The sequence below is a fragment of the Gorilla gorilla genome, chromosome 10 (assembly GCF_029281585.2).
Source record: "Gorilla gorilla gorilla isolate KB3781 chromosome 10, NHGRI_mGorGor1-v2.1_pri, whole genome shotgun sequence".
Taxonomy (NCBI): domain Eukaryota; kingdom Metazoa; phylum Chordata; class Mammalia; order Primates; family Hominidae; genus Gorilla; species Gorilla gorilla.
Genome location: NC_073234.2, coordinates 137,622,481 through 137,647,329, shown reverse-complemented (window position 1 = coordinate 137,647,329; position 24,849 = coordinate 137,622,481). Strand labels below are relative to the sequence as shown.

Genomic DNA, 24,849 nt, shown 5'->3' with positions numbered 1-24,849 from the left:
CCTCCTTCCTTGAGGTCCCAGACTGCAGCGCCCGGAATCCCCCGACAGGTTCCTGGCAGCATTTGCTACGCTTTGGCTCCCATTCAACATATGCTGGACAAGTTAGCTGGGTTGCAGTGGTTTTAATCAGAGCTAACAGGGTGAGGGGAGTTAAAAAACCAAGTTGGCATTTTCTGTAAAGCAGCAGGCATCAATTTCTCATCACGATAGAGAATCAACACTGAGTCCACACTCAGGCTGTTGCCCAACCCACCCTTCAGCGCTGGGGTATGGGGGCAGCTGCACACTTGAGCCCCTCATCTGTCACCAGTGCCCACATGGTCCACATCTCGAGGGGGCTGAGGCGGTGCACCAGCAGGAGCCCCCTATACAGGCAGGGGTCTAAGGGGTCCAGGGGCCGCCGGATTCCAAATGTCTTGAAGCCAGCATGGTGCATGGGGCTCAGCCCCAGCCTCCTCAGGCACATACCCACAAAGACATCATCAATGGGGAAGAGTTCGGCCTCTTCCATGATAGCCTGGAGGCGCCGCACTGTGGCTCGGGACATGACATATCCTCCCCCACCAGCATAGGGTGGGTAGTGGGTGGCTCTGTACATTGAGGGTGGGATGAAGTATTTGACCTTAGTGTTCCTGTTGGGCAGGGCTTGGCGGATGACATCTCCCACCAGGAGGTCCTGGGCTGGGTCCCAGCCATCCAGGAACTCTAACACGTTGGGGACGTGGACAAAGACATCGTCATCTCCCTTTAGCATGAAATGGGCCTGGGGGCAGGCAGCCACCACCCAGCGCTGCAGGTGCAGCTCCTTGAGCGTCAGGTTGAAGAAGTCCTCAGTGAAGTCCCACTGGAGGATGTCATCAAACTCCCTACTCTCATAGGCCAGCAGCTGGGCTGGGGGAGCGGGTCCTGCCACCCCTAGGAGGAAAACCAGCTTCAGCTGCCGGCCCCTAGCCCTGCCCCACGTGCTGCGGATAGCAGCACGTCGCTCCACGTGACCAGGCTGTGACTTGATGGCCAGGAGCAAGAAGGTATCCTTGGAACAGCCTGAAGGCTCCAGCAAGATAGAGAAATTTCGGCAGTGGCGATAGGTCAAGAAGAGACGGTGACGGCTAGGCAGGGACAGAGAGGCGCTGGACACTGTGTGGTTGGGTGGACACCGGCTGTGACGGGGTGTTGGGGGAGCCCAGAAAGGCTGGTGGGCCATGGGGTCTCCTGCGGGCTTGGCCTCCTTCCTCAGGAAGAGCAGGCAGCCGAGCAACAGCACAGCCAAGCTGTACGAGACAAGCCAGCCCAGCCTGCAGAGCATCGCCGGTCCCTGCAAGGAGAGAGCCACCTGAGCAGGGCCCAGCCCCGGGTCCCTGTCCCCAAGAGTTGGGCAGGAGTTAACCTGCAACCCAGCAGCTAAGTCCCTGCTGGCCTCTGGACTTTTTATTCTCAGCGTGTCCTCAGGCTCTTTCCAGAGTCCTCCCTCCCCTGAGGATGGGGTAAGCACAGCTGCTTTGCCAGCCCTTGCCCTCCTCTGCCATCATCTGAGGACTCCTGGGTCTGTTTTTCCCAAAATGACTTGCAGCCACTTTACAGCTGACACCATAAACGTTCTCAGCCATTCTTCCAGGAAACTCGAGCACCTGATGAGTTTTAGGCACAGACTCAGTTTAGCTTGGATCAAATTCACTAAGTGTGGAACTGACATTCAGGGCTTTTCAAGTGGGAAGTGAAACCATTTCCCAAAAAAAGCCTGGTGCCTGTGGAGTCCTGTGTTGGGCGTCTCCAAGATGACCAGGAGTGCACTGCCTCCCTCGGAAGAGAACCAGCACCACAGGGTGGCCGTGGCCACCAAAGCACACACCCTTTACACCTGCCTCAGAGGTCGGGGCTTCCAGGAGGGAGGGAGGGGGACAAAGCCACACACCGCAAGAGGGGAAGCAGGAAAGCTGGGGACTTGTATCAGGGATGGCTTCCGAGGCACCCCGCCCCGCCTTCCCACCACGTTCTAAGTGCTGATTTCTCCCAGGGACCTGAAAAGGATGAGGAGACAGAATCCACCAGCGTGGTCTGCCCGAGCTCCACAGTAGCAAAGCCGGTCTTCAGTTTCTCATTTTTGTCCCTCTGGTGTCTCCCTCTGCCCCAGTCCCCTCCCCTTGACCTCCACTGCCAAGTCATCCTGTCCCTTCCCTTCTGACCAGTCTGCCGCATTAGCCACTGCCACAGCCGCCGTCACCAGAAAAGCAACTGCTAGGTGCTAGGGATGCAGTGGCAAGCAAGACAGGGTCGCTGCCCTCTCAGAGGGGAGCACAAAACGCATAGGAACCAGGTATGTTGAGAAGTTACAGTCTAATGCAGAGAATTGGCTGACGCAGAGGACGGATCCCATAGCCAAGGGTAGCTAAAAAGCCCTCCTTGATGGAGGGACGTTTGAGCAAGAACTGAGTGAGGAGTGGGACCTTGCGTGAAGACCTGGGGTCTCTGCAGGCCGTGGGCAGAGTCGGGCAGCTCCAGGGCAGGAGTGAGGGGAGAGAGAAGGGAGAGGGGGGCCCAGCAGGTTTACAGGAGGAAGAGGCCAGCCCGGCTAGTGAAAGAGCTCGGGTTTTGTTGGGTTTTTTTGAGACAGTGTCTCTGTCACCCAGACTCTAGTGCAGTGGCACAATTATAGCTCACTGCAGCCTGGAACTCCTGGGTTCAAGCGATCCTCCGGCCTCGGCCTCCCCAGTAGCTGGGACTACAGGCGTGCAGGGCCCGGCTAATTTATTTTTTGTAGAGATGTGGTATCCCTTTGTTGCCTGGGCTGGTCTGGAACTCCTGGCCTCAAGCGATCCTCCCGCCTCGGCCTCCCAAAGCGTTGGGACTACAGGCGTGAGCCACCGGCCAGAGTTTTCTGAGCCCCCTGGAGATCTATGCGGGAGCGGAGGACAAGGGGGTCCGGCAGAGGCGGTGAAAGAATCTGACCTTTGGTAAAAGGCCACTCCTACCGCCCCTTCCCTGGTGGGCTGCGGAAGGCTGGGGAGGAAGCATGAAGGGCAGCTGGAGACTGTCTCGGTGCTCAGGATGCCGGACGGCGGCGGGGTCGAAGCGAGATGAGTCTCAGGTGTGCGAGCACCGCGGGCTGTGGACGAGAGGCCCGGGCGGGCGGCGATGCCATTCACCGAGAAGGGCGCACAGCAGGTGGCTTGGTTCCGTCCCAGGAGGTTTCAGCCCAGGCTGCGCCGAGGCCCGGGTGGCCCCTGTCCCGCCGCGGGAGTCCCCAGGCGCTGGCCGCACGGCCTCGCCCCGCCGCCCTCCGAGCCGCGGAGACCCCAGAGCCCGGCTCTCCACCCGCCGCGGAGCGCACGACCCCGTCTGGTGGGGCGCGGGTCCTGAGGCTGCGCTCGGCCTCGGGCGGCAGCCGCCTCGAGTCCCCACAGGACTCGGTGACCCAAAACGCCCCGGCGCGGGCAGGGGGCGAACTCTGGTTCATTCTTTCAACGCGACAGTCTCCGAAGGGCTGACGGCAGCAAAGACCCACTCTGCGGGGACCCCCGGGCCGGGGTTGGCAGCAGCGCTGCGCGTCGGGCGCGGGCGGCCCAGGCTGGCGGGGTCTACCACTCCCGGCTCCAGCCTCTATCCCCACCCTGGAGAACCGAAGCCGAGCGGCCCGTGGGCCCCGAGCCGTGCCCGCCGAGGCCAGACTCGCGCCGCACCCGGACGGGGCCGGCGTCCTCGCGGGGACCCTGGGGGACCGGGGAGCGGGCCTAGGGGGGCAAAGGCACGGCCGCCCTGGCGACGCCCCTCCCTGCACGGTGACCCAGCCTCCCTCACAGCAGCGGCGTCCCGGCCCCCAACCTACCTGAGCGTGACGCCGGGGTACGGGCGAGGAGCTCGTGCAGCGGAGCCAGGGCGGATGGTGCCCAGGTGCGCGGAGCTCACGGGGCTCGGGAGTGGGCGGGGCTTCTGGAGGACGTGGGAATTTGGGGCGGGGGTTCTGGCGGGGGCGGGTTTGGGGCCTCCCCGGACCCAGCCGCGGGTCTCCGCACCGCCGGAGGCTGGATGCACGTGTCCCGCGCCCAGTCCTGGGGTCCGCACGAGCCGGGTCGGGCAGAGGCTGCTCCTCCTCCCCAGGACGCCGGCGCCACACCCGCCCCCCCCACCGACGCGTGCGGCGGGACAGACGCCGAGGCGGGAGTGCTGGGAACAGCCTTTACTGCCCACGCCCTACACGGCGAACATGCGCAGAGCCTCCTCCGCCGAGCGGCACTGGTTCAGCTGGATCTGCACCTCTACCGTCAGGGGCTCAGGGTGGTAATCGCCTTCGTAGATCGGAATCACGGCTTTCGGCTTTTCTGAGAAAATTTAAATGCGAGCATGAGCCCCGGGATAGGCTGGCGTTCTCGGCCGCCCTGACCTATCCCATATGCAAGCCCTGCCTGGACCCTGTCCCAGCGGGAGCACAGTTTTGGTCCTCGGGTGTTAACAGTAATAAATAAAATTAAATTGTATTTAATTAGATCATTTAATAAATCGCAGCTGTTTGAGTTGCAAGACTGGCTGCTTTTTGCTTTGAGACAGTGTCGTGCTCCGTCGCCCAGGCTGGAGTGCAGTGGCATGATCCCGGCTCACTGCAACCTCCGCCTCCCAGGTTCAAGCGATTCTCCTGCCTCAGCCTCCAAGTAGCTGGGATTACAGGCGCCTGTCACCACGACCGGCTATTTTTTGTAGTTTTAGTAGAGACGGGGTTTCACCATGTTGGCCAGGCTGGTCTCGAACTCCTGACCTCAAGTGATCCGCCTGCCTAGGCCTCCCAACGTGCTAGGATCACAGGCGTACACTACCGAGCCCAGCTGCAGATATTTTCTTAAAAATGAAGTAATTCTAGCACTTCAGGGGAAACAACTGAAAGCATTTCAATAAATGTATAACATTTGCCCTAAAAATGAGATAACATTGTATCTGCCACCATGAATTTACCAATTTTCCAATACTCAAAGACCTTTCTAATGACGTTGGGTGGTGATAGTAAAGAACGTGATCTTTGGAAAATGTATAGTGACAGGTGTCAACTGTTGGAATATCTGCATAAGTCGGTTAACCTGTAGTTTACAAGTAACTCATGCATGTTACAAACTGTGCATGGTAAAATATCCGTTCAAAATGCAAACTAGATTAATTTTAATCTGATTATGAAAAATTCAATATAGATTGTTTTCACATTGTAACAACCTTTAAGAAATTACCACTTGTCAAATTTGGTGTAATATTAAAGAAATTATATTATTTTAAGGTCTATTAAAATACTCCCTCTTTTCCAATTATGGGCCTGAGGTTGGATTTTCTTTGTGCACGTCAATTACAGCAACATATTGCAAGCAGTTGACTGCAGAAGTAGCTGTAAGAATCCAGCCGTCTTCAATTAAGCCAAACATTAAAGAGATTTTAAAAAAAACCTTTTTAAGGCCGTCTTAACCCACAGATAAGTATCACAAATCACATGTTCATATAGGCATGGGTTTTGAAGTCCAGTAGCATATGCCCTCCAACGTTTACTTCTTCAGGCTGGCGTGAAATGGCATGATCTCAGCTCACTGCCACCTCTGCCTTCCAGGTTCAAGAGACTCTCCTGCCTCAGTCTCCTGAGTAGCTGGGATTACAGGCACCCGCCACCGCACCTGGCTAATTTTTGTGTTTTCAGTAGAGACGGGGTTTCGCCATGTTGGCTAGGCTGGTCTCGAACTCCTCACCTCAGGTGATCCGCACGCCAAAGTGCTGGGATTACAGGCGTGAGCCACCATGTCGGGCCTGTTTCCACTTTTCGGCTTCAGTATGATGGGTTGCTCTGCTATGATCGGGCCTCATGCTTTTTGCAGCCACCTCCCACGGCACTCCCTGTCTCCTTTCTCTCCCTCCCAGCTGGACGTTCTTTCTGAACCTCAAACCTGAGACGCACCCATTTCAGATGCTTCTCCAGCTCTCCACAGGACAAGCCCAGGCCCCTCTTACAGCAAATAAGGGCCGATGGCCTGAAGCTGGAGGCAGACACCTCGGAACCAGATGAGCCCCAGGCAGCCCCAGCTCCAAGCTCTTGCCCCGCTATGGCTCTACCACAGGTGCCTTCCCCACCCGCGTCACCACCCACACAGGCCCTGTGGTCTGCGGGCTGCAGAGAAGAAATAACAACACTGGATCTAAGGGGGGATGTGGCCTCTCCCCAGGCTAGAAGCTACCATTCCCCACCCTTCGGTTCCTTTGGCCTCCCCCAGGGCTGGCCCTCGGCAGGTCCTCCTGACAATCCCTGCCTTTGGTCACCACCATTGGCACTCACCTTTTTTGGCAACTTTCTTAATCTTCTTTGAATCCTGAGAGAAAGAACCACAAAACGAGATGCTTACTGGAGAGGGGAGGTACTAGAGAAGGAGTGTCTCTGGGGCCCCACCTCCTCCAAGGCTCTGACAGGTCCAGGAAGGCGGGGGTCTCCTGGTGAGGGTGGCTGCCCCAGCCCATCCCCAAAGGGAAGGCTGCTGACTGGGCCAAAGTCCACGGAGGCGCCCTCTGTGCAGGCAGCAGCACCAGCAGCCCAGCTGCGTGCCCCAGGGAAAGGCCCTCCCCACCACCTCCTCCCCATCCCGTGACCTGGGCCCACAGCCCTTGCTTGCCCGCAGGGTTCCCATGGGGAGGGCGAAGGCAGAGGTGGAGGATGTGGCTAGGGCCCGGCTGTACCCTGGCCAACGTCAGCCTGTCAGATGTCAATGTGCGGACCACGCCGAAGTTGCACACGGTGGACACCAGGGGCTCCCCGGCGAGCAGGGGCTCCAGGATCACCAGGCCCCGGCCCAGCACCTGGAGGATGGGGGGGTCCTGCCGGAGCTCCTTGGGCGGCTCTTTCTTCTTCTTCGGCACCTTCCACTCCTGCGACGACAGGAGGACAGGAGGGTGGGACAAGTTGAAGCAAGGGTGTGGCCAGGCTGCCCTCCCCAGCACCAAGGCCCGGTACCTTGGCCGGCTCTTTCTCTCCTTTCCCCGTCCTGTCTTTCTCCTTCCCTTTCTTGTCTTTCTCCCCCTTTCCTTTCTTGGCAGACAGGGGACTGTCAACAGCAGGTAGCACCACAGGCCAGGAGAGAATCTAGGGGCAGGAGAGAATCCTCGAGTGAGCAGAGGCCCAGGCGGGCTGCCTGGGGTCACCTCTCCCTCACCCTTTCTGGAATGGCACTGAGAACTCATCTAACCAGGGAGTGGGGTTCCCATGGGGGACGGCCCGATGGGAACAGGAACAAGGACAGAAGTGCAGCCTGTGGACGGCTGGGCACTGCCTCCGCCTGCCCACCTTCTCCTCCACGATGGTCACGGTGGTCCCCGCCAGCAGGAAGGCCTTCAGTGGGACCAGGTCCCTGAGAGAGTGCTGCATCTCGTAACTGCAGGGGATGACCTCAGCCCAGGGCTTGTGGGCGGTGCTGAAGAGGACAGTCCTTGGGGAGGGAGGGATGAAGATGGGGGTGCCGTCACCCAGGGGCTGTGGCCAGGGACCCGGGACAGGACTGTGAGGGGACATCCGAGGAGACCATGAGCATCGAAGCCCACAAACAGCATGAGACGTGAGGTCCAGCTGCCGCCAGGCAGGGCAAGGGGACCAGAAGGCCAGAAAGGTGTGGATACAGAGGAGACAGCAAAAGAAAGGCGAGTGGAGCCCTCCTTCAGAGGCAGGACCACCCTGAGCAACTGAAAGAAACCAACCGAAACGCAGCAAGAGTTGTTTGTTAAAAGTTCAGCAAAGGGCTGAGCGTGGTGGCTCTGGCTTCTAATCCCAGCACTTTGGGAAACCGAGACAGGAGGATCGCCGGAACCAAGGAGTTCAAGAGCAGCTTGGGCAACTTATCGAGACCCCGTTTCTACAAAAAATACAAACATTAGCTGGGCGTGGTGGCACATGGCTGTAGTCCCAGCTACTTTGGGGGCTGAGGTAGGAGGATTGCTTGAGCCCAGGAAGTCAAGGCTGCAGTGAGCCATGTTCATGCCACTGTACTCGATCCCAGGTGACAAAGTGAGACCCTCCTGCAGGAGAAAAAAAAAAGCAGAGGCCGGGCAGGGTGACTCACGCCTGTAATCCCAGCACTTTGGGAGGCAGAGGCAGGCGGATCACAAGGTCAGGAGATCGAGACCATGCTGGCTAACACAGTGAAACCCCGTCTCTACTAAAAATACAAAAAATTAGCCAGGCGTGGTGGCATGTGCCCGTGGTCCCAGCTACTCGGGAGGCTGAGGGAGGAGAATCGCTTGAACCTGGGAGGTGGAGGTTGCAGTGAGCCGAGATCGCGACAGTGCACTCCAGCCTGGGTGAGAGTAAGACTCCGTCTCAAAAAAAAAAAAAAAAAGCTGAAACAATTCTAGCCTAGCCCCAGGCTAGAACACAGAGGCGACTGGAGTTTCCTAAGTCTCAGAACACCGTGGCAACCCTGAAGCAGCATCCCACTCAGGAAGTGATTTAACATAAATTGTTCTACCAATTGGATCACAGCATGAAGGAGAATTAATAATATACTCCAACAAATTTAAAGTATGTCCAAGTTGAACGTTGAACCTGGGAGGTGGAGGTTGCAGTGAACCGAGATCGCGCCACTGCACTCTAGCCTGGTGACAGAGCGACTCTGTCTCAAAAAAAAAAAATTGTGAAAGTACATATGACAATAATAACTGGTTTGAAACACAGTGATATGGGCCGGGCTCAGTGGCTCATGCCTGTAATCCCAGCACTTTGGGAGGCCGAGGTGGGCGGATCACTTGAGGCCAGGAGTTCAAAACCAGCCTGGGCAACATAGTGAAACCCCATGTCTACTAAAAAATACAGAAAAATTAGCCGGGTGTGCTGGCGGGAGCCTGTAGTCCCAGCTACTTGGGAGGCTGAGGCAGGAGAACCGCTTGAACCTGGGAGGCAGAGGTTGCGGTGAGCCGAGATCGCACCACTGCCCTCCAGCCTGGGTGACAAGAATGAAACCCCATCTCAAAAAAAAAAAAAAAAAAAAAAAGGAATGAAGCACTGATACTTATTACACCAACCACAGATGAACCTTGAAAATATGATGCTCAGTGAAAGAAGCCAGACACAAAAGGCTATGTATTTTGTGATTCCATCCATATGAAATGTCCAGAACAGGCAAATCCACAGAGACAGAAAGTACTTTAATGGTTGCCTTGGACTAGAGGGATGGGGAATCGAAGGTGACGCCTAATGGGTACCTTTCTGGGGTGATGGAAACGTTCTGGAATTAGACCGTGGTAATGGTTGCACAACTCTGTGAATATACTAAAAACCACCGACTCATACGCTTTAAAATGAATGTTATGCTAACTATATCTCGGCCGGACGCAGTGGCTCATGCCTGTAATCCCAGCATTCTGGGAGGCTGAGGCGAATGAATCACTTAAGGTCAGGAGTTCTGGTCTCGAACTCTCCTGGCCAACATGGTGAAACCCTGTCTCTACTAAAAATACAAAAATTAGCCGGGCGTGGTGGTGGGCACCTGTAATTCCAGCTACTCAAGTGGCTGAGGCAGGAGAATCGCTTGAACCCGGGAGGCGGAGGTTGCAATGACCCGAGATTGCGCCATTGCACTCCAGCCTGGGCAACAAGAGCGAAACTCCATCTCAAAAACAAAAAAAGAAAAAGAAAAATTGTACTTCTCAGGTTAAAGAAATGTTAGACCCTCCTGAATAAAAAATGGCATGAAAAAAAAACCCCAAACCAGTGATAACATATGTACATGAATGATACAAATATATAAAGGTTAGCACTCAACAATCTACCGGAGAAGTGAGTAGAAGAGTTGAAAGTCTGTCTGCACAGTGTCATCTTCTCCACTGCAGTCATCTTCCTCAAATGGAAACCTGATCTCATTACTCCTCTGCTTGAAAACTTCTTACTAGTTTCCCCTTGGGAGAAAGGGTCTTTTTCTCTGTCTCTCTGCAGCCCTATCTCTTGCCAATCCCTGCCTTCCTCCATAGTTAACCTTCTTTCTACCATGCCTCCTGTGAGAAACAGTTTAAATGGTCCATTTTCAAGGCATGAAAAATCTGAGTACTGGCAGCCAACCTTGCGGACGTGACGAACCTCACGACTCAGGCACCTAGAAAGTCACACTTAGCGAACAGGATGTAGAGGAGGGGTCAGCCCATAAAAGGGGGCCAGGCGCAGTGGCTCACACCTGTAATCCCAGCACTTGAGAGGCTAAGGTGGGTGGATCACCTGAGGTCAGAAGTTCGAGACCAGCCTGGCCAACGTAGTGAAACTCTGTCTCTACTAAAAATACAAAAAAAAATTAGCCAGGGGTGGTGACGTGCGTCTGTAATCCCAGCTACTTCAGAGGCTAAGGCAGGAGAATTGCTTGAATCCAGGAGCCAGAGGTTGCAGTGAGCCAAGATCACACCACTGTACTCTAGCCTGGGTGACAAGAGCAAAACTTAAGTGGGGAAGGAGACGAGGTATGACCTTATAAGGGGATAATGATACTTGGGCAACACCCAGGAAGATTGTAACCCCATAGTACTTGACCAATGAGGAACTGGGGGAGGGACTTGCCCACTAGGAGATAAATGACCTGTCGTGACTGCCCCAGTGTTCCTGCCTACCAGACACCTGATCTTCCAAAACTGCCATGAAAAGTCTCATTTCCGCTGTTCTTCGTGTCTCTGAGTCTGTTCTTTGGGTTTGGATGGGTGAATGTGTTTCCCACACTTTCTAAGTCTATGTGCCCATCCTAGGGGCAGAGATTTGTCCTGTACTTCCTCTGACGTACCACTTGTGACATTAACATATGTAATTACTGTTTGTTCATTTCCCTCATGAAAAGGCAAGTGCCCAAATAGAACAGAATTTTTTTTTTTTTTTGAGACAGAGTCTTCCCAGGCTGGAGTGCAGTGGTGCAATCTCGGCTCACTGCCACCTCCACCTTCCGGGTTCCAGTGATTCTTTTGCCTCAGCCTCCTGAGTAGCTGGGATTACAGGCATGTGCCACCATGCCCAGATAATTTTTTATATTTTTAGTATAGACAGGGTTTCACCACATTGGCCAGGCTGGTCTCTAACTCCTGACCTCAAGTGATCTGCCTGCCTCTGCCTCCCAAAGTGCTAGGATTACAGGCATGAGCCACTGTGCCCAGCCCTCTAGAACAGACCATTTTCCATCTGATTTGTTGTTTGTAATCCCGATACCTGGCATCACACCTGCACCTGGAAATGGTATGTGGATGACTGGCGTTTGCTAATTGTTGAACTTGGGAAATTACATATGGCAAATAATTGTATGGAAAATATAAAGGCTTACAAGCAAACTAAGGAATATAACTTAAGACAATTTAAAATAAATCTATTAGACTGCAAAAATAAAATGTATGTTTAGAAAATCAATGTGGAAATTCTGTTTTAGGACATGGTAGACTAGACTATACTGGACAAACCTTCCTGCTGAGAACAGTCATATCAGCTCAACACAATATTAACATTATCTGTTGAAGGTGCTGAAGAGCCAAGTCACTGAGAATTTTCAGGGCCAACATCAGGGCAAAGGGGAACAGTCAAAGAGAATGAGCTTAGTGCCACGTTAATGCTCAAGAGCCAAATCCAAAAGTGGTGGCTGAGAAGCTAAAGAGAACTTTAGGCAACCTCATGGGCACTAGGGGAACAAAAATTTGTGTTCAAAGCCCTCCAAGGAGGTGGGCCCCTGGTAAACACTCTAGGTTTCCCTTGGGTTTTCTGAAGAGCTACTAGAAGAACACATAATAGAAGTGCTAGAAGGAGAGGAGATAGAAAAAGGAACAGAGAAAAATACTTGAAGGATAACGGCTGAAAACTTCCAAAATTTGATTTAAAACATTCATCTATATATTGAAGAAGCTTGGCAAACTCCAAGCAGGATAAATGCAAACACATCCACACCCAGAGACATCATAGTAAAAATGCTGAAAGACAAAGTGAAAATCCTGAAAGCAGGAAGAGAAAAATGACTCGTGACAGACAAAGGAATCCCAATAAGATGAACAGCTGATTTTCATCAGAAACAATGGAGGCCAGTAGACAGGCTGGCAACATATTCAAAGTTCTAGGGTAGGCCAGGCATGGTGGCTCACACCTGTAATCTCAGCATTTTGGGAGGCTGAGGCGGATGGACCACTTGAGCTCAGGAGTTCAAGACCAGCCTGGCCAACATTGTGAAACCCCGCCTCAACTAAAAATCAGCTGGGCATGGTAGCGGGTGCCTGTAATCCCAGCTACTTGGGAGGCTGAGGCAGGAGAATCGCTTGAACCCAGGAAGCAAAGGTTGCAGTGAGCCAAGATCCAGCCACGGCACTCCACCCTGGGCAACAGGGCGAGACTCCCTCTCAAAAAAAAAAAAATGTTCTGGGGTAGCAGGGGGAAAAAAAAAAAACACCAAAACTGTCAACCAACAATTCTATACCCAGCAAAACTATCTTTGAAAATTGCAGGTGAAATAAAGACATATGAAGAGAAAGAAAAAACTGACTTTGTTGCCAGTAGATTTGCCTTACACGAAACATGAAAAGAAGTTGAATACATGAATACATTAACTTCCTGAAGGAAGTTCTTCAGGCTGAAAGGAAGTAACACCAGAGGGTAATTCAAATTCACATAAAAAACAAAGAGCACCAATAAAGGTAATCATGTAGGCAAATACAAAAGACAGTATAGTCATATATTTCTCGTCCTTGATTCTAATTAGAATAAAATGCAATAGCATAAGACAACATCTATAAAATTGTAGTTTGGGCTATAACATGTAGAAATGTAATATATTTGACCATAACAACATGAAGGAAATGGGGGTGAGAATGAAGCATACTGGAGTAAGAAAATGACACCAAGCACAGGCATAGTGCCCCACATCTGTAATTGCAGCACTTTGGGAGGCTGAGGCAGTAGGATTGCTTGAGATCAGGAGTTCAAGACCAACCTGGTCAACATCATGAGACCCCACCACAAAAAAGAAAGAGAGAAAGGAAGAAAGAGGGAGGGAGGGAATGAAACCATAAAGTAAATCCTTTTTTCTTTTCTTTTTTTTTTTTTTTTTTGAGATGGAGCTTCTTTCTTATTCCCCAGGGTGGAGTGGAATAGTGCAATCCTGGCTCACTGCAACCTCTGCCTCCTGGGTTCAAGCAATTCTCCTGCCCCAGCCTAAGTAGCTGGGATTACAGCTGGGATTAGTCACCACTCCTGGCTAATTTTTTGTATTTAGTAGACATGGTGTTTCACCATGTTGGTCAGGCTGGTCTTGACCTCCTGAACTTAAGTGATCTGTCCACCTCAGCCTCCCAAAGTGCTGGGATTACAGGCATGAGCCACAACAGTAAATCAGTTCTAAAGGAAGACATGAAAGGAACCAGAAATGGTAACTAAGAAGGTTAACAAGCTTAAAAAAAAAACAACAACTTTATATTTGTGCTCTCCTTTCTTCTCTGCAAGACACGGATTATATAAAGCAGTAATTATAACAATGTATTGTTGGGTCTGTAACATATTTATGTTTATAATAAAATTAATATTTATAACAATTACTCTACAATCTTCATAACAAAAGTAGCACAAAAAAGAGAGAAGGAATGGAGCTAGACTGGCAAGAAAGAACATGATATACAGGATGGAAGATCCTTACAGCACTTTATGTGCAAGAATACATCTTAGATGGATTAAAATGTTAAACCAAAAAAGGTTTTCACACCCAAGGGCTGAAATGAAAAGGGCTATTAATTTATCATGTCTCGATCGACTCAAGAAATTCAGGCTGGGCGCGATGGCTGACGCCTGTAATCTCAGCACTTTGGGAGGCTGAGGCGGGCAGATCACTTGAGACCAGGAGCTCGATACCAGCCTGGTCAACGTGGTGAAACCCCATCTTTACTAAAACTATAAAAATTAGCCGGGCATGGTAGCACATGCCTGTAGTCCCAACTGTAGGCTGAGGCACAAGAATTGCTTGAACCAACTGTAGGCTGAGGCACAAGAATTGCTTGAATCCGGGAGATGGAGGATGCAGTAAGCTGAGATCGCACCACTGCACTCCAGCCTGGGTGACAGAGTGAGACTCTGTCCCCGCCAAAAAAGAAATTCAATCATTCCGAAAATCTTGGCTGGTCAGGGAAGTGGGACTCAGTTGTGCTTTGAGTAGATGGTTAGAGTAGAAGGATTTAGCTAAGTTGAACCCTCCAGAGAAGAGGGCTGAACACGAAATCTAAATGCCGCCAGCACAGCTAACAGCCTAGTGGGGCTTTTTTTTTTTTTTTTTTTTTTTTTATGAGACGGAGTCTCGCTCCGTCGCCCAGGCTGGAGTGCAATGGCGCCATCTCGGCTCACTGCAAGCTCCGCCTCCCGGGTTCACGCCATTCTCCTGCCTCAGCCTCCCGAGTAGCTGGGACTACAGGCGCCCGCCACCACGCCTGGCTAATTTTTTTGTATTTTTAGTAGTGACGGGGTTTCACCGTGTTAGCCAGGATGGTCTTGATCTCCTGACCTCGTGATCCGCTCGCCTCGGCCTCCCAAAGTGCCGGGATTACAGGCATGAGCCACCGCGCCCCGCCAGCCTCAGGACTTTTAATGGAAGGTCGCAGTGTGGTCTAGGCTCGTGACCCTACTGCTCTGACCGCTTGCCCTGGTTCAGATTTCCATCCTTACCCTGGGGACGGGCAGAGCCGGGGATCTATACGCAGCCGCAACTTGGCCAGCTCTTCTGCAGAGGCCCTCGGAGTCTGCAAGATGGTCGAAGGCCCCGAGATGACAGACAGCTCCGACTCTCCTGACTCCTCCACCTCAGACTCCAGAGACCCTTCGACCCCTTCAGTAACCTCTTCAACAATGTCTTCGATGACGTCTTCGACGACCTCTTCAGGAGATTCCTCAACTAATAATTCTAAGCTGGGAGAGGGCTTGACGATCTGCAGGAAGAGACAGAAACTCGTCCAAGGCTGCCGTCTTCAGGATGTGCTCAGCTGATGCCAGGGGTGTCTGTAACACAGCTCCCGACATCTGGATGAGGTTCACGCATGAGCAGACACACCACGCTAGGAGGCAGGAAGGCTCTTAGAAACCCAGTTTTGTCTTTTCTGAAAGACCTACATTAAGAGTAAAAGCAAGAACCACTTCTATGTGGGAGGAGGAGACAGGTTTCTCCTGGTTGGATGGTATCCTCGGGTTTTCTTCTGATGTGGAGGGAGATGGGAGGAGTTGTAGAAATTGCAGAATGGGGCTGGGTGCGGTGGCTCACGCCTGTAATCCCAGTACTTTGGGAGGTCGAGGCAGGCGGATCACGAGGTCAGGAGATCCAGGCCATCCTGGCTAACATGGTGAAACCCCATCTCTACTAAAAATACAAAAAATGAGCCAGGTATGGTGGCGCGAGCCTGTAATCCCAGCTACTCAGGAGGCTGAGGCAGGAGAATCACTTGAACCCAGAGGCGGAGGTTGCAGTCAGTCGAGATTGCGCCACTGCACTCCAGCCTGAGCGACAGAGCGAGACTCCGTCACAAAAAAAAAAAAAAAGAAAAAAAGAAATAAATTGCAGAATGGGGCTGGGAACAAGGCGCTGACTTACGAAATGCTGGGCGGCTCTCTTGTTAGGCTCAGATTTTAAGGGGGCAAGGGGAGTGTGCATGGTTGAAAATTGCTCTACCTGCAAGAAAGAGGCTGAGCTGAAGCCAGGTCCCTGCATGAATCACCAGATTCCACATTAAGAATCTTTCTTGGCCAGAGCAGTGGCTCACACCTGTAATCCCAGCACTTTGGGAGGCCGAGGATCACTTGAGCTCAGGAGATCCAGACCGGCCTGGTCAACAAGGTGAAATCTCATCTCTACTAAAAATACAAAAATTAGCTGGGCGTAGTGGTGGGGACCTGTAATTCCAGCTACTGGGGAGCTGAGGCAGGAGAATTGCTTGAACCCAGGAGGCAGAGGTTACAGTGAGCTGAGATTATGCCATTGCGCTCCAGCCTGGGTGACAGAGCGAGACTCCACCTCAATAAATAAATTAATTAATTAATTAAAAGGATTTTCCTGGGGCCCACAAAGCAGTTCAGCCTTCACAAGAGCCCCCCATACTCCTAGGGACAGCCCAGGGCACACCTCGGCCAGCACGCCCGCGGACTCATTCATTTCGCCTTCTTCATCTTTCACAAAATCATAGGTCACGTAATAGTTGTAAGTGATGAAAGGGCCCTCGGGCCCGGGTTCCGGGTCTAAGACAGAGGTGTCCAGGACTCCTCTGATGTTTCCGATGGTCACCACACACTGCGCCTCCTGTGCCAAGAGATCTGCAGGGAGGAATGGGCAGGACAGGGGGGCCCGTGGAATGGAAGTTGGCAGATAGAAAGCAAGAGGGCCGGGAAGGCACGGGTCCCTGGATTCTCTCCAGCACTCAGGGCTGAGCCTTGGTGGGGCGGTCAGGTTCACGTCACAGCTCTGGCAAGCTGGCCTGCAGTGATCCAGGTGTCATTATACCCCTCTTCAGCCTTGTTTTCCTGGTCTGTATATGGGAGTGATAAGGGCTACTCTGCAGGTCTCCTTAGCATTATCTAGCATGTCACAGTGACCTGGAGAAGCCTCCGGTGCACCTTGAGGCATGAACCACAAGGGGGTGATCTCAAGCCACCAGGGAGGTGAAGAAGCTGATTGAAATAACTGTCCCAAGTCCCTACAGGTTGTTTTGACTTTTTATTTTTTTTAGAGACGGGGTCTCGCTCTGTCGCCAGGCTAGAGTGCAGGGGTGAGATGACAGCTCACTGCAGCCTCCGCCTCCTGGGCTCAAGTGATCCTCCCACACCACCTTTTTTTGTGTGTGTGTCTTGCTCTGTCGCCTAGGCTAGAGTACACTGGTGTCATCTCGGCTCACTGCAGCCTCCACCTCCCGGGTTCAAAAGATTCTCGTGCCTCAGCCTCCTGAGTAGCTGGGATTACAGGCACTTGCCACCATGCCTGGCTAATTTTTGTATTTTTAGTACAGACGAGGTTTCACCATGTTGGCCAGGCTGGTCTCAAACTCCTGACTTCAAGCGATCTGTCTGCTTCAGCCTCCCAAAGTGCTGGGATTACAGGCGTTAGCCACCGCGCCCAGCCTCCCCCTATCACTTCTGTCTCCAAATCCCAATCACAGGAATCAAAGCCTGGTGGAAAGCTCTGACCCAGAAGAGAGGCTATACCTGAATAGGGTCTGGGTCAAATGGGGAGTTGCAGGACAGACGGGTACACGGACCCAGGAGGGCGGGGCACAGCCAGGCGCAGGCTGGGGTGTCACATGCCACCCCCTCCCTGCATGCCAGCACCCTCACCGCCATTGAGGCTGAGCCCCCGGAAGAGATGCTTCTCATTGGGAGACACGGTGATGTCGTCCAGCACGCAGAGCTGGGCCAGGCTGTCAATGGCGAGGCCGCGGTAGTAGGGCACCAAGGCCAGTGGGTTTCCCTGCAGCACCAGGAGTCGCAGGTGCCGGAGGGTCCTCAGGCTGGTGACCATGCTCTGCAGGTCTGTCAGGTTGTTGAAGCCCAGGTCCAGGGAGATGAGATTGGGCCTGGAAGGTGAGCAGGACCGTCTGGGGGTCAAGAAGCCAGGTGAGCAGGGGGCAAGCAGCCCTGCGGCCAAAACGGACGGGGGGCCTGGGGCTAAGGATTCTGCCCATCCACGGCCTGCACCCGTCCTACCCTTGACCCAAGTTAACCCCGGGTCGGGAACGAGTGCCTGGCTCTTCATCTCCACTCTCCGTAGCACTGCCACCCTCGCAGCTGGAGTCACAGAGACGCCCCCACCGACCTCCCTTCACGGGGCTCCTCTCTTCTTGGCCAAACCTCTCAGTAGCTTCCGTAGAGCCTCGCGCACTGCGTGTGTCTAGGAGGCTCTGCACAAATAGTACAGGCAGACTGGACGACACAGCAGGGGACAGCCACCGTGGGGGAGTTGTGGACAGGGCAGGAGTGGACAGGGCAGGAGTGGGGTTGATGCTGGGGACTGGGAGGAGGAAGCCAGAGGCTGGAGGGCTGGGCGGTCCAGAAGCAGGAGATGGCTTCTCAAAGCCAGACTGGGGCGGGACCCCAGGAGGCAAGGGGGCTGGGAGGGGCCTGCAAAGAGCACAGGCCAAGGCCTGTGGCCAGACCAAGACACAGGGCAGGGGCAGGGTGACTTTCCTGCTGCCACAAACTAGAAAGCAAATTGATCTCAGCTCTGAGAACAGAAGAAAAACACAAGCGGCCGCTGTCAGCACAGCATCTCCCAATCCCAGCCTCACTCTTCCCCTAAGAGCAGAAGAGAAGGGGAGGAAACCAGGGTCAGAGAGGGGGCTTCCCTTCCCTGCTGCGTCTGCCTGCTCCAGGCATGTAGAGGGTCGGACCCCCCAAGGGCATGCCCTCCAGGTTCCTCGGGGGAAGGAGAGAGGGGAGGTGGTTCTACCCCTTCCATCCTTGCTGGGCTGCTGAAGTCCTGGGACTTCTCACGGCATGCTTTGCAAAGCCTTCCTCTCCCAGCTTCCTTTGATGGCTTTTTCTGGGTGGTCTCTGATCCCCTCCTACCCCTCAGGTCCAGGATGTTAAGTTTTCTACCGCTCACCCACTGAGGAGATCAAGTTGAATATCAGCTGGGAGCTGAACCATCTGCAGGCTCCTAATGAGCCTGAACCTTCAATAGCGATGGAGCGGCTGGCGCTAGGGCTTGGTTCCAGGGTGGTGGTTCTCAGCTTGGGGGGATTTTGCTGCTCAGGGGACATCAGGCTCAGACAAAAACTGTCTGGAGACATTTTTGTTTGTCACAACTAATGGGGAAGTGCTCCTGGCATCTGCGGGCGCAGGCCAGGGATGCTACTCAATATCCTACCATGGCCAGGACAGCCCCACAGCAAAGGGTGATGGGGTTCCGATGCCAACGAGCCCAAGGTGAGCAACCCTCCTCTAAAATACGGCACCAGGCCAAGTGCGGTGGCTCACGCCTGTAATCCCAGCACTTTGGGAGGCCGAAGTAAGTGGATCACTTGAGGTCAGGAGTTCGAGACCATCCTGGCCAACATGGTGAAACCCCGTCTCTACTAAAAATACAAAAATTAGCCAGGTGTGGTGGTGGGTGCCTGTAATACCCGCTACTTGGGAGGTTGAGGCAGGAGAATTGCTTGACCCTGGGAGGTGGAGGTTGCAGTGAGCCGAGATCGCGCACAGCACTCTAGCCTGGGCAACAGAGTGAAACTCCATCTCAAAAAAAAATTAAAATAAAAAATTAAAATAAAAAAATTAGGCCGGGCGCAGTGGCTCACACCTGTAATCCCAGCACTTTGGGAGGCCGAGACAGGCGGATCACGAGGTCAGGAGATGGAGACCATCCTGGCTAACACAGTGAAACCCCGTCTCTACTAAAAATACAAAAAAAATTAGCCGGGCGTGGCGGTGGGTGCCTGTAGTCCCAGCTACTCGGGAGGCTGAGGCAGGAGAATGGCATGTGAACCTGGGAGGCGGAGCTTGCAATGAGCAGAGATGGCGCCACTGCACTCCAGCCTGGGCGACAAAGTGAGACGCTGTCTCAAAAAAATAAAAAAAAAAGATAAAAAAATTAAAAAATTAAAAAATTAAAATACGGCACCAAAGCAAAGGCTCTGACTCACACCTACTACCTCTTGTTCTCCTTCCCCAGGCTTTTTGTTTACAAAATCCCACTGAAGGGGGATTCAGAGAAATAAACCATAAGTCCGGATTTAGCAGCCAACTGGGAGTTACAAAAGAGACCAAAGCTGAGTTCTCAAGCCACCGGGGTAGAATCGCCCCAACCTGATACTTAATCCCTCCCTCTCGCTTTCCATCTGGGCTCCCGAGTTACCAGTGATTAGCGGTGACGTAGAGACTTTCCAAGGGGCCTAGAAGTTTGTTGCAGCCTAACCCCAAGTGCTGCAGGCTGGCGGGTGGGCGGGCGCACAGACACTCCATGCTGCTGATCTCATTGCCGTAGAGCTCCAGCACCTGGGAGACCACACGGAAGGCCCGGGACGATGGGGCCCCAAGTCAGCGCTGAGGATCAGGCCCCTCCCCTCTGTCCCGCAAAACTCAGTAGAGGAATCACAAACTACTCACACCTGGCCTCCCTGGCACCACCCCGACTCCCTTTTAAAAACCCAGGAAGAAAAGATTCCTGCAGCAGGTCTTGGGAAGTTTCTTTTCCTTTTGTGAAAGACACTTCAACATCTGGAATGGGGGGTCATGTTGGATTGGCAGTGGGGGAGCTGCATAGCATCTGGCACCTTCTCAACCCATAGGAATGCGTCTCTGGGAGGCCAAAAGGACCCCTAGATGGATAAGGAATAAATCCAAAGCTAACCTTCCTTGCTTGTAGTTCTTATCCATGGCCTCACCCACCTTTTTTTGTTGTTGTTTGCTTGTTGGCTTGGGTTTTTTAAATTTTTATTTATTTATTGTTTATTTATTATTATTTTGAGGTGGAGTCTCACTCTGTTGCCCAGGCTGGAGTGCAGTGGCACAATCTTGGCTCACTGCAACCTCCGCCTCCTGGGTTCAAGCGATTCTCCTGCCTCAGCCTCCTGAGTAGCTGCTATTACAGGCACCAGCCATGACGCCTGGCTAATTTTTGTATTTTTGTAGAGGGGATATTCCTATGTTGCCCAGGCTGGTTTCGAATTCCTGAGAACAGGCAATCTGCCCACCTCAGCCTCCCAGAGTGCTGGGATTACAGGCCTACTTCATTCCTTTCTATGAGTGAATAGCATTCTATTGAATAGATAGACCGCTTTGAGATGGAGTCACTCTGTCGCCCAGACTGGAGTGCAGTGGCACAATCTCAGCTCACTGCAACCCTTGCCTCCTGGGTTCAAGCAATTCTCCTGTCTCAGCCTCCCAAATAGCTGGGACTACAGGTGCATGCCACCACACCCGGCTAATTTTTGTATTTTTAGTAGAGATGGGGTTTCGCCATGTTGGCCAGGCTGGTCTCAAACTCCTGACCTCAGGTGATCCACCTGCCTCGGCCTCCCAAAGTGCTGGGATTACAGGTGTGAGCCACCGCGCCTGGCCTGTCCACATTTTTTTGTTTATCCATTCATCTGTTTATAGACACTTGAGTTGTGTCCACCCTTCTGCTATTGTGAGTAACACAGCTCTGAACTCTGGAGTACAAGAATCTGGCTAAATCCCTGTCTTCAGTTCCTTCATAGATACACCTAGGAATGGAAGCACTGGGTCATATGGTTATTCTATGTTGAACTTTTCTAGGAAAGTGACCTACACTTTAAAAGCCTGGAGCTGGGCCTTACCCTCCACCCATGCTGGCCACACTATGTGGGGCAGGGTAAGGCAAGGCCTCTGGGCAGCAGAGGCCCAAATACTCAACACAGACCGGGGCTCCTTCACCTTGAGTGTAGGGGGCAGATTGGTGGCATCCACCTCCTTGATTCGATTGGCGCTCAGTACCAACTCCTCCAGCTTTAGAAATTTCAGGAGGTCTTTATCCACCAGGGTGACCTGGAAGAGGGGAGAGGAAGCTGAGGGCTGTAGCAGGCGAGGGAGCACGGGCACAGAACCCATGTCCACATTAGGAAGACAGCGGCTCCTCCATCAGTGTTACTTCCCCTCCCTTCCCACCCCCTGCTCCCCGGAAGCCGTTCCTGCACTGCATCGCTCTGCCAGGATCCAAGAGCCTCTCCCAACCTCCATCCTTCCTCTGACCATAGGTGGTGCATGATTTCTAGGCCAATGACCTGTGTCCTTTGTTGGACCATAAGCCAACTGCGAGGGCAGGAACCTCTCTCCTTTCTGTCTACCCCAGAGCCACAGTGAACTCTGGGCACTGAAGTCAGTCAAGGTGTCCAGGAATCACCCAGAGCAGGGTCCAACCAGAAGCTGTGGTGACCCATCCGTGACTCCTCAGTTCCTGTGACCTCAAAGACATCGGGGCCCTTCCCAGCGGGGCCTCGCTTCTCCAGGGCCACCAACTGTGCCAGTCTGCCCAGGACACGAAACCTTCTGCACTGAAACTGAAAGTCCCTGGCAAACTGCTACCAGTCAGTCACCCTATTTGTCCCCTAGTGCCGTGTCACTTCCCAGTGGCTCTGGAAAAAGAAAGCCAAGGGTTGGGAAGGCTAAGACCAAGTTTCCGGGCAATTTTTGGGCTGGCTTGCTGGCTTTATTTATTTATTGAGACAGAGTCTCACTCTTGTTTGCTTGCTTGCTTAATTGATTGAGACAGGGTCTCATTCTGTCACCCAGGCTGGAGCGCAGCGGTGCGATCATGATCACTGCAGCCTCTACCGCACCAGCTCAAGTGATTCTCCTGCCTCAGCCTCTGAGTAGCTGGGGCTACAGGCGTGCACCACCATACCTGGCTAAATTTAAAAATGTTATAGAGGTGGGATCCCATTATGTTGCCCAGGCTGGGTCTCTAACACCTAGACTCACACGATCCTCCTGCCTCAGCCTCCCAAAGTGCTGAGATTACAAGCACCAGACAACCACCATGCCGAGCCTGGGCTCTGCTACTGATGTAAACAAAGAATGCTTTTTGGTAACAAATTAAAATAGAACTACACCAACCTTCCCCTACCCTGACCCCCATGGTTTAAACGAAGTAAAACTAACACAGACCCTTCGAAAAACCTTTACTGGGACCCAGGAGGGTCCACTGCAGAACTCAGGTGTGGAAGCTGTGCCATGATGGCCTCCAGGGGTAAAGGAAGAAGAAACGCAAGGCTGACCGAGTAGCCGGCCCTGCCTGGCACACAAGCCAGGGAGATGAAGCAGATGGAGGGCAGGCTGGCCTTCGTTTCAGCCCTGAAAGCAGGATCCCTGACGCGCTGTGGGGAAGGGTGCCCTCCCCGCAACCTCCCTTAGGGGAGCGGCCACCCTAACATCACCTACCACGTGCCCAGCACTGACCTCCTGGTCTACTACCCGCAGGGACCGGAAGTAGGAGTAGAAGAAGGTGTCTGTGATCGTCAGCGGGTTCCGGATGGCCAATTCTCTCAGGAAACTATCTTCTGCATTCGAGTTGTTCAGCAGAGCCCAGGGGGAGTGGCGGCTGCGGACCAGGCCCAGCAGGGCCTCCACCGTCTCCTCTCCGGGGCTCACCACAACCTCCTCTCTGGGGACAAGCTCCCTCCAAGTTCGCCAAGTTTGAGGAAGAAAGCGCGACTTATTCTGCAGTGGCAGAGGAGGGGTTTTCTGTAGGTGTGACACAGCCCCCTTAAGGACACCAAACTCTCAGAACAGAACAGATCATAAAACTGGACGATTAGGGGTAGAGTTTAGAAATCTAGAGAGTAGGCCAGGTGCGGTGGCTCATGCCTGTAATCCCAGCACTTTGGGAGGCTGAGGCAGGCGGATCATGAGGTCAAGAGATCGAGACCATCCTGGCTAACACGGTGAAACCCTGTCTCGACTAAAAATACAAAAAATTAGCTGGGCGTGGTGGCACACAACTGTAGTCTCAGCTTCTCAGGAGGCTGAGGCAGGAGAATCGTTTGAACCCGGGAGGCGGAGGTTGCAGTGAGCCGAGATCACACCACTGCACTCCAGTCTGGGTGACAGAGCGAGACTCCGTCTCAAAAAAAAAAAAAAAAAAAAAATCTAGACAGTGAATAATCAATAATTTTGATGGATTATTAGCCATGGATATAACTACAGATGAGGTGAGATACAAAATAATTAAAAGGTGCCATTCCTTTTAAAAAGGCAGGTGGATCACTTGAGGTCAGGAGTTTGAGACCAGCCTGGGCAACATAGTGAAATCCTGTCTCTACTAATAATACAATAATTAGCCGGGCATGGTGGCGGGTGCCTGTAATCCCCGCTACTTGGGAGGCGGAGGTTGCAGTAAGTCGACATCGCGTCACTATGCTCCAGCCTGGGCAGTAAGCCTTCCTGGGCCACACCTGGGCGCCCCTCGTGGTTGAAGCCACGGGAGGGAAGGGTCTAGGACTCTGAAGACAGGGAGGCGGGATGGGGGGTAACCCCTTCTCCTGGACTCAAGGTCGCAGGCTTCAGGCTGAGCCACCTCTCACACTGCCTCAGGCTCTTATTAAATGCTCGGAGGCTGGGAAAAGTTGTGGAACTCTTTGCCCAAAACAAAAGCTTTTCACCCCAAAAGGACCCTGCCCACTGGAAATCTGGGGTGTTGGCGTCTTCAAGTCAGGGGGAGGCCCCAGCCCAGGTCAGCTGATGTGCTCAGGACAGGCCCCGCTCTCCTCCCCGCGCAGTGCCCGCGACTCGGGCCCCACCGTCACCCTCAAGCCCCACCCGCCCCCATGTCGGCGGCCCCCAAAATGCGCAGATCCCAGGCCCCAGGGACCAGCCCGCTCCGCTCGCCCGGGCCCGTGCCTCCCCGCAGCCGGTCCAGGCCCCCAGAGTTCCGGCCCCGGCGCCCGCACCCAGCTGCCGGCACCGCACGGGAACTCGCGCAGACACAGCTTCCGCAAGTGCTCGCGCACGGCCGCGCTCACGGTCCCGGTCCCGGGCCGCTGAGTCCCAGGCCCGGCCTCAGACTCGGACTCGGACTCGGACTCGTACGACGCCTCCATGGCCCGGGCCGCGTTGCCCGGCAACCGCCAGGACGCGTGCGCGGGGTCAGGGGCCTCTCCAGGCGCGCTCACCTGCCCCGAGGAAAAAGTCCCCCATCCGGATCAGACAGACTGGCCCCAGCCACCTGCGTTTTCTCTTCTGCCCTCATCTATAAAAATGGGATAACAGCTGGTGGTTCTAAGTGCGGCAGCTCCCGCAGGCAGTAAGCGCCATAGCTGACCTGTTTCTTAGCTCCTGTCAAGCACTCCCCACGGAAAGTCATCCTATACCCATCTGACAGACGGAGAAAGGAGAAGAGGGCCCAAGGTCAAACATCTCGACTCCAACCAGCCAATGGGTTC

The 24,849-nt window shown here is 53.5% G+C and overlaps 2 protein-coding genes across 5 annotated transcripts; both read right to left on the bottom strand.

The window, feature by feature from the left end:
- Positions 1–107: 107 nt before the first annotated feature.
- On the bottom strand, positions 108–4,140 carry B3GNT4 (UDP-GlcNAc:betaGal beta-1,3-N-acetylglucosaminyltransferase 4). 2 transcript variants are annotated; one of them, XM_004054061.5, is made up of 3 exons: positions 3,824–3,916; positions 2,947–3,103; positions 108–1,315 (listed from the first exon to the last, which is right to left on the bottom strand). In XM_004054061.5, exons 2-3 carry the CDS (start codon positions 3,010–3,012, stop codon positions 257–259), a joined length of 1,125 nt encoding a protein of 374 aa, XP_004054109.1. In that variant the 5' UTR covers positions 3,013–3,103; positions 3,824–3,916; the 3' UTR covers positions 108–256. The 2 variants fall into 2 exon arrangements, with proteins under 2 accessions (XP_004054109.1, XP_004054110.1); XM_004054062.4 differs by lacking the exon at positions 2,947–3,103 and having other exon boundaries at positions 3,824–4,140.
- A 19-nt stretch (positions 4,141–4,159) lies between these two features.
- On the bottom strand, positions 4,160–24,529 carry LRRC43 (leucine rich repeat containing 43). Of its 3 annotated transcripts, none has more exons than XM_004054059.2 (12): positions 24,358–24,529; positions 22,868–23,128; positions 21,347–21,457; positions 19,806–19,945; positions 17,288–17,526; positions 16,086–16,273; positions 14,642–14,901; positions 7,292–7,433; positions 6,962–7,090; positions 6,688–6,876; positions 6,293–6,326; positions 4,160–4,316 (listed from the first exon to the last, which is right to left on the bottom strand). In XM_004054059.2, exons 1-12 carry the CDS (start codon positions 24,505–24,507, stop codon positions 4,189–4,191), a joined length of 1,971 nt encoding a protein of 656 aa, XP_004054107.2. In that variant the 5' UTR covers positions 24,508–24,529; the 3' UTR covers positions 4,160–4,188. The 3 variants fall into 3 exon arrangements, with proteins under 3 accessions (XP_004054107.2, XP_055214214.1, XP_055214213.1); XM_055358239.1 differs by having other exon boundaries at positions 4,160–4,311; positions 24,358–24,514; XM_055358238.2 differs by lacking the exon at positions 4,160–4,316 and adding an exon at positions 5,219–5,906 and having other exon boundaries at positions 24,358–24,523.
- Between the last annotated feature and the right edge of the window lie 320 nt (positions 24,530–24,849).

Excerpts from the sequence above, each read along its gene's own strand:
- B3GNT4 (XM_004054061.5), bottom strand. The coding sequence starts at position 3,012 with ATGCTTCCTCCCCAGCCTTCCGCAGCCCACCAGGGAAGGGGCGGTAGG. Across the intron at positions 1,316-2,946 it reads GGAGTGGCCTTTTACCAAAG|GGACCGGCGATGCTCTGCAG; the intron begins GTCAGATTCTTT and ends CTCTCCTTGCAG.
- LRRC43 (XM_055358238.2), bottom strand. The coding sequence starts at position 24,507 with ATGGAGGCGTCGTACGAGTCCGAGTCCGAGTCCGAGTCTGAGGCCGGG. Across the intron at positions 7,434-14,641 it reads CGGCTCTGCCCGTCCCCAGG|GACTGTCCTCTTCAGCACCG; the intron begins GTAAGGATGGAA and ends TCCCTCCCCAAG. Across the intron at positions 5,907-6,292 it reads TAAGAAAGTTGCCAAAAAAG|GTTTGAGGTTCAGAAAGAAC; the intron begins GTGAGTGCCAAT and ends GGTGCGTCTCAG.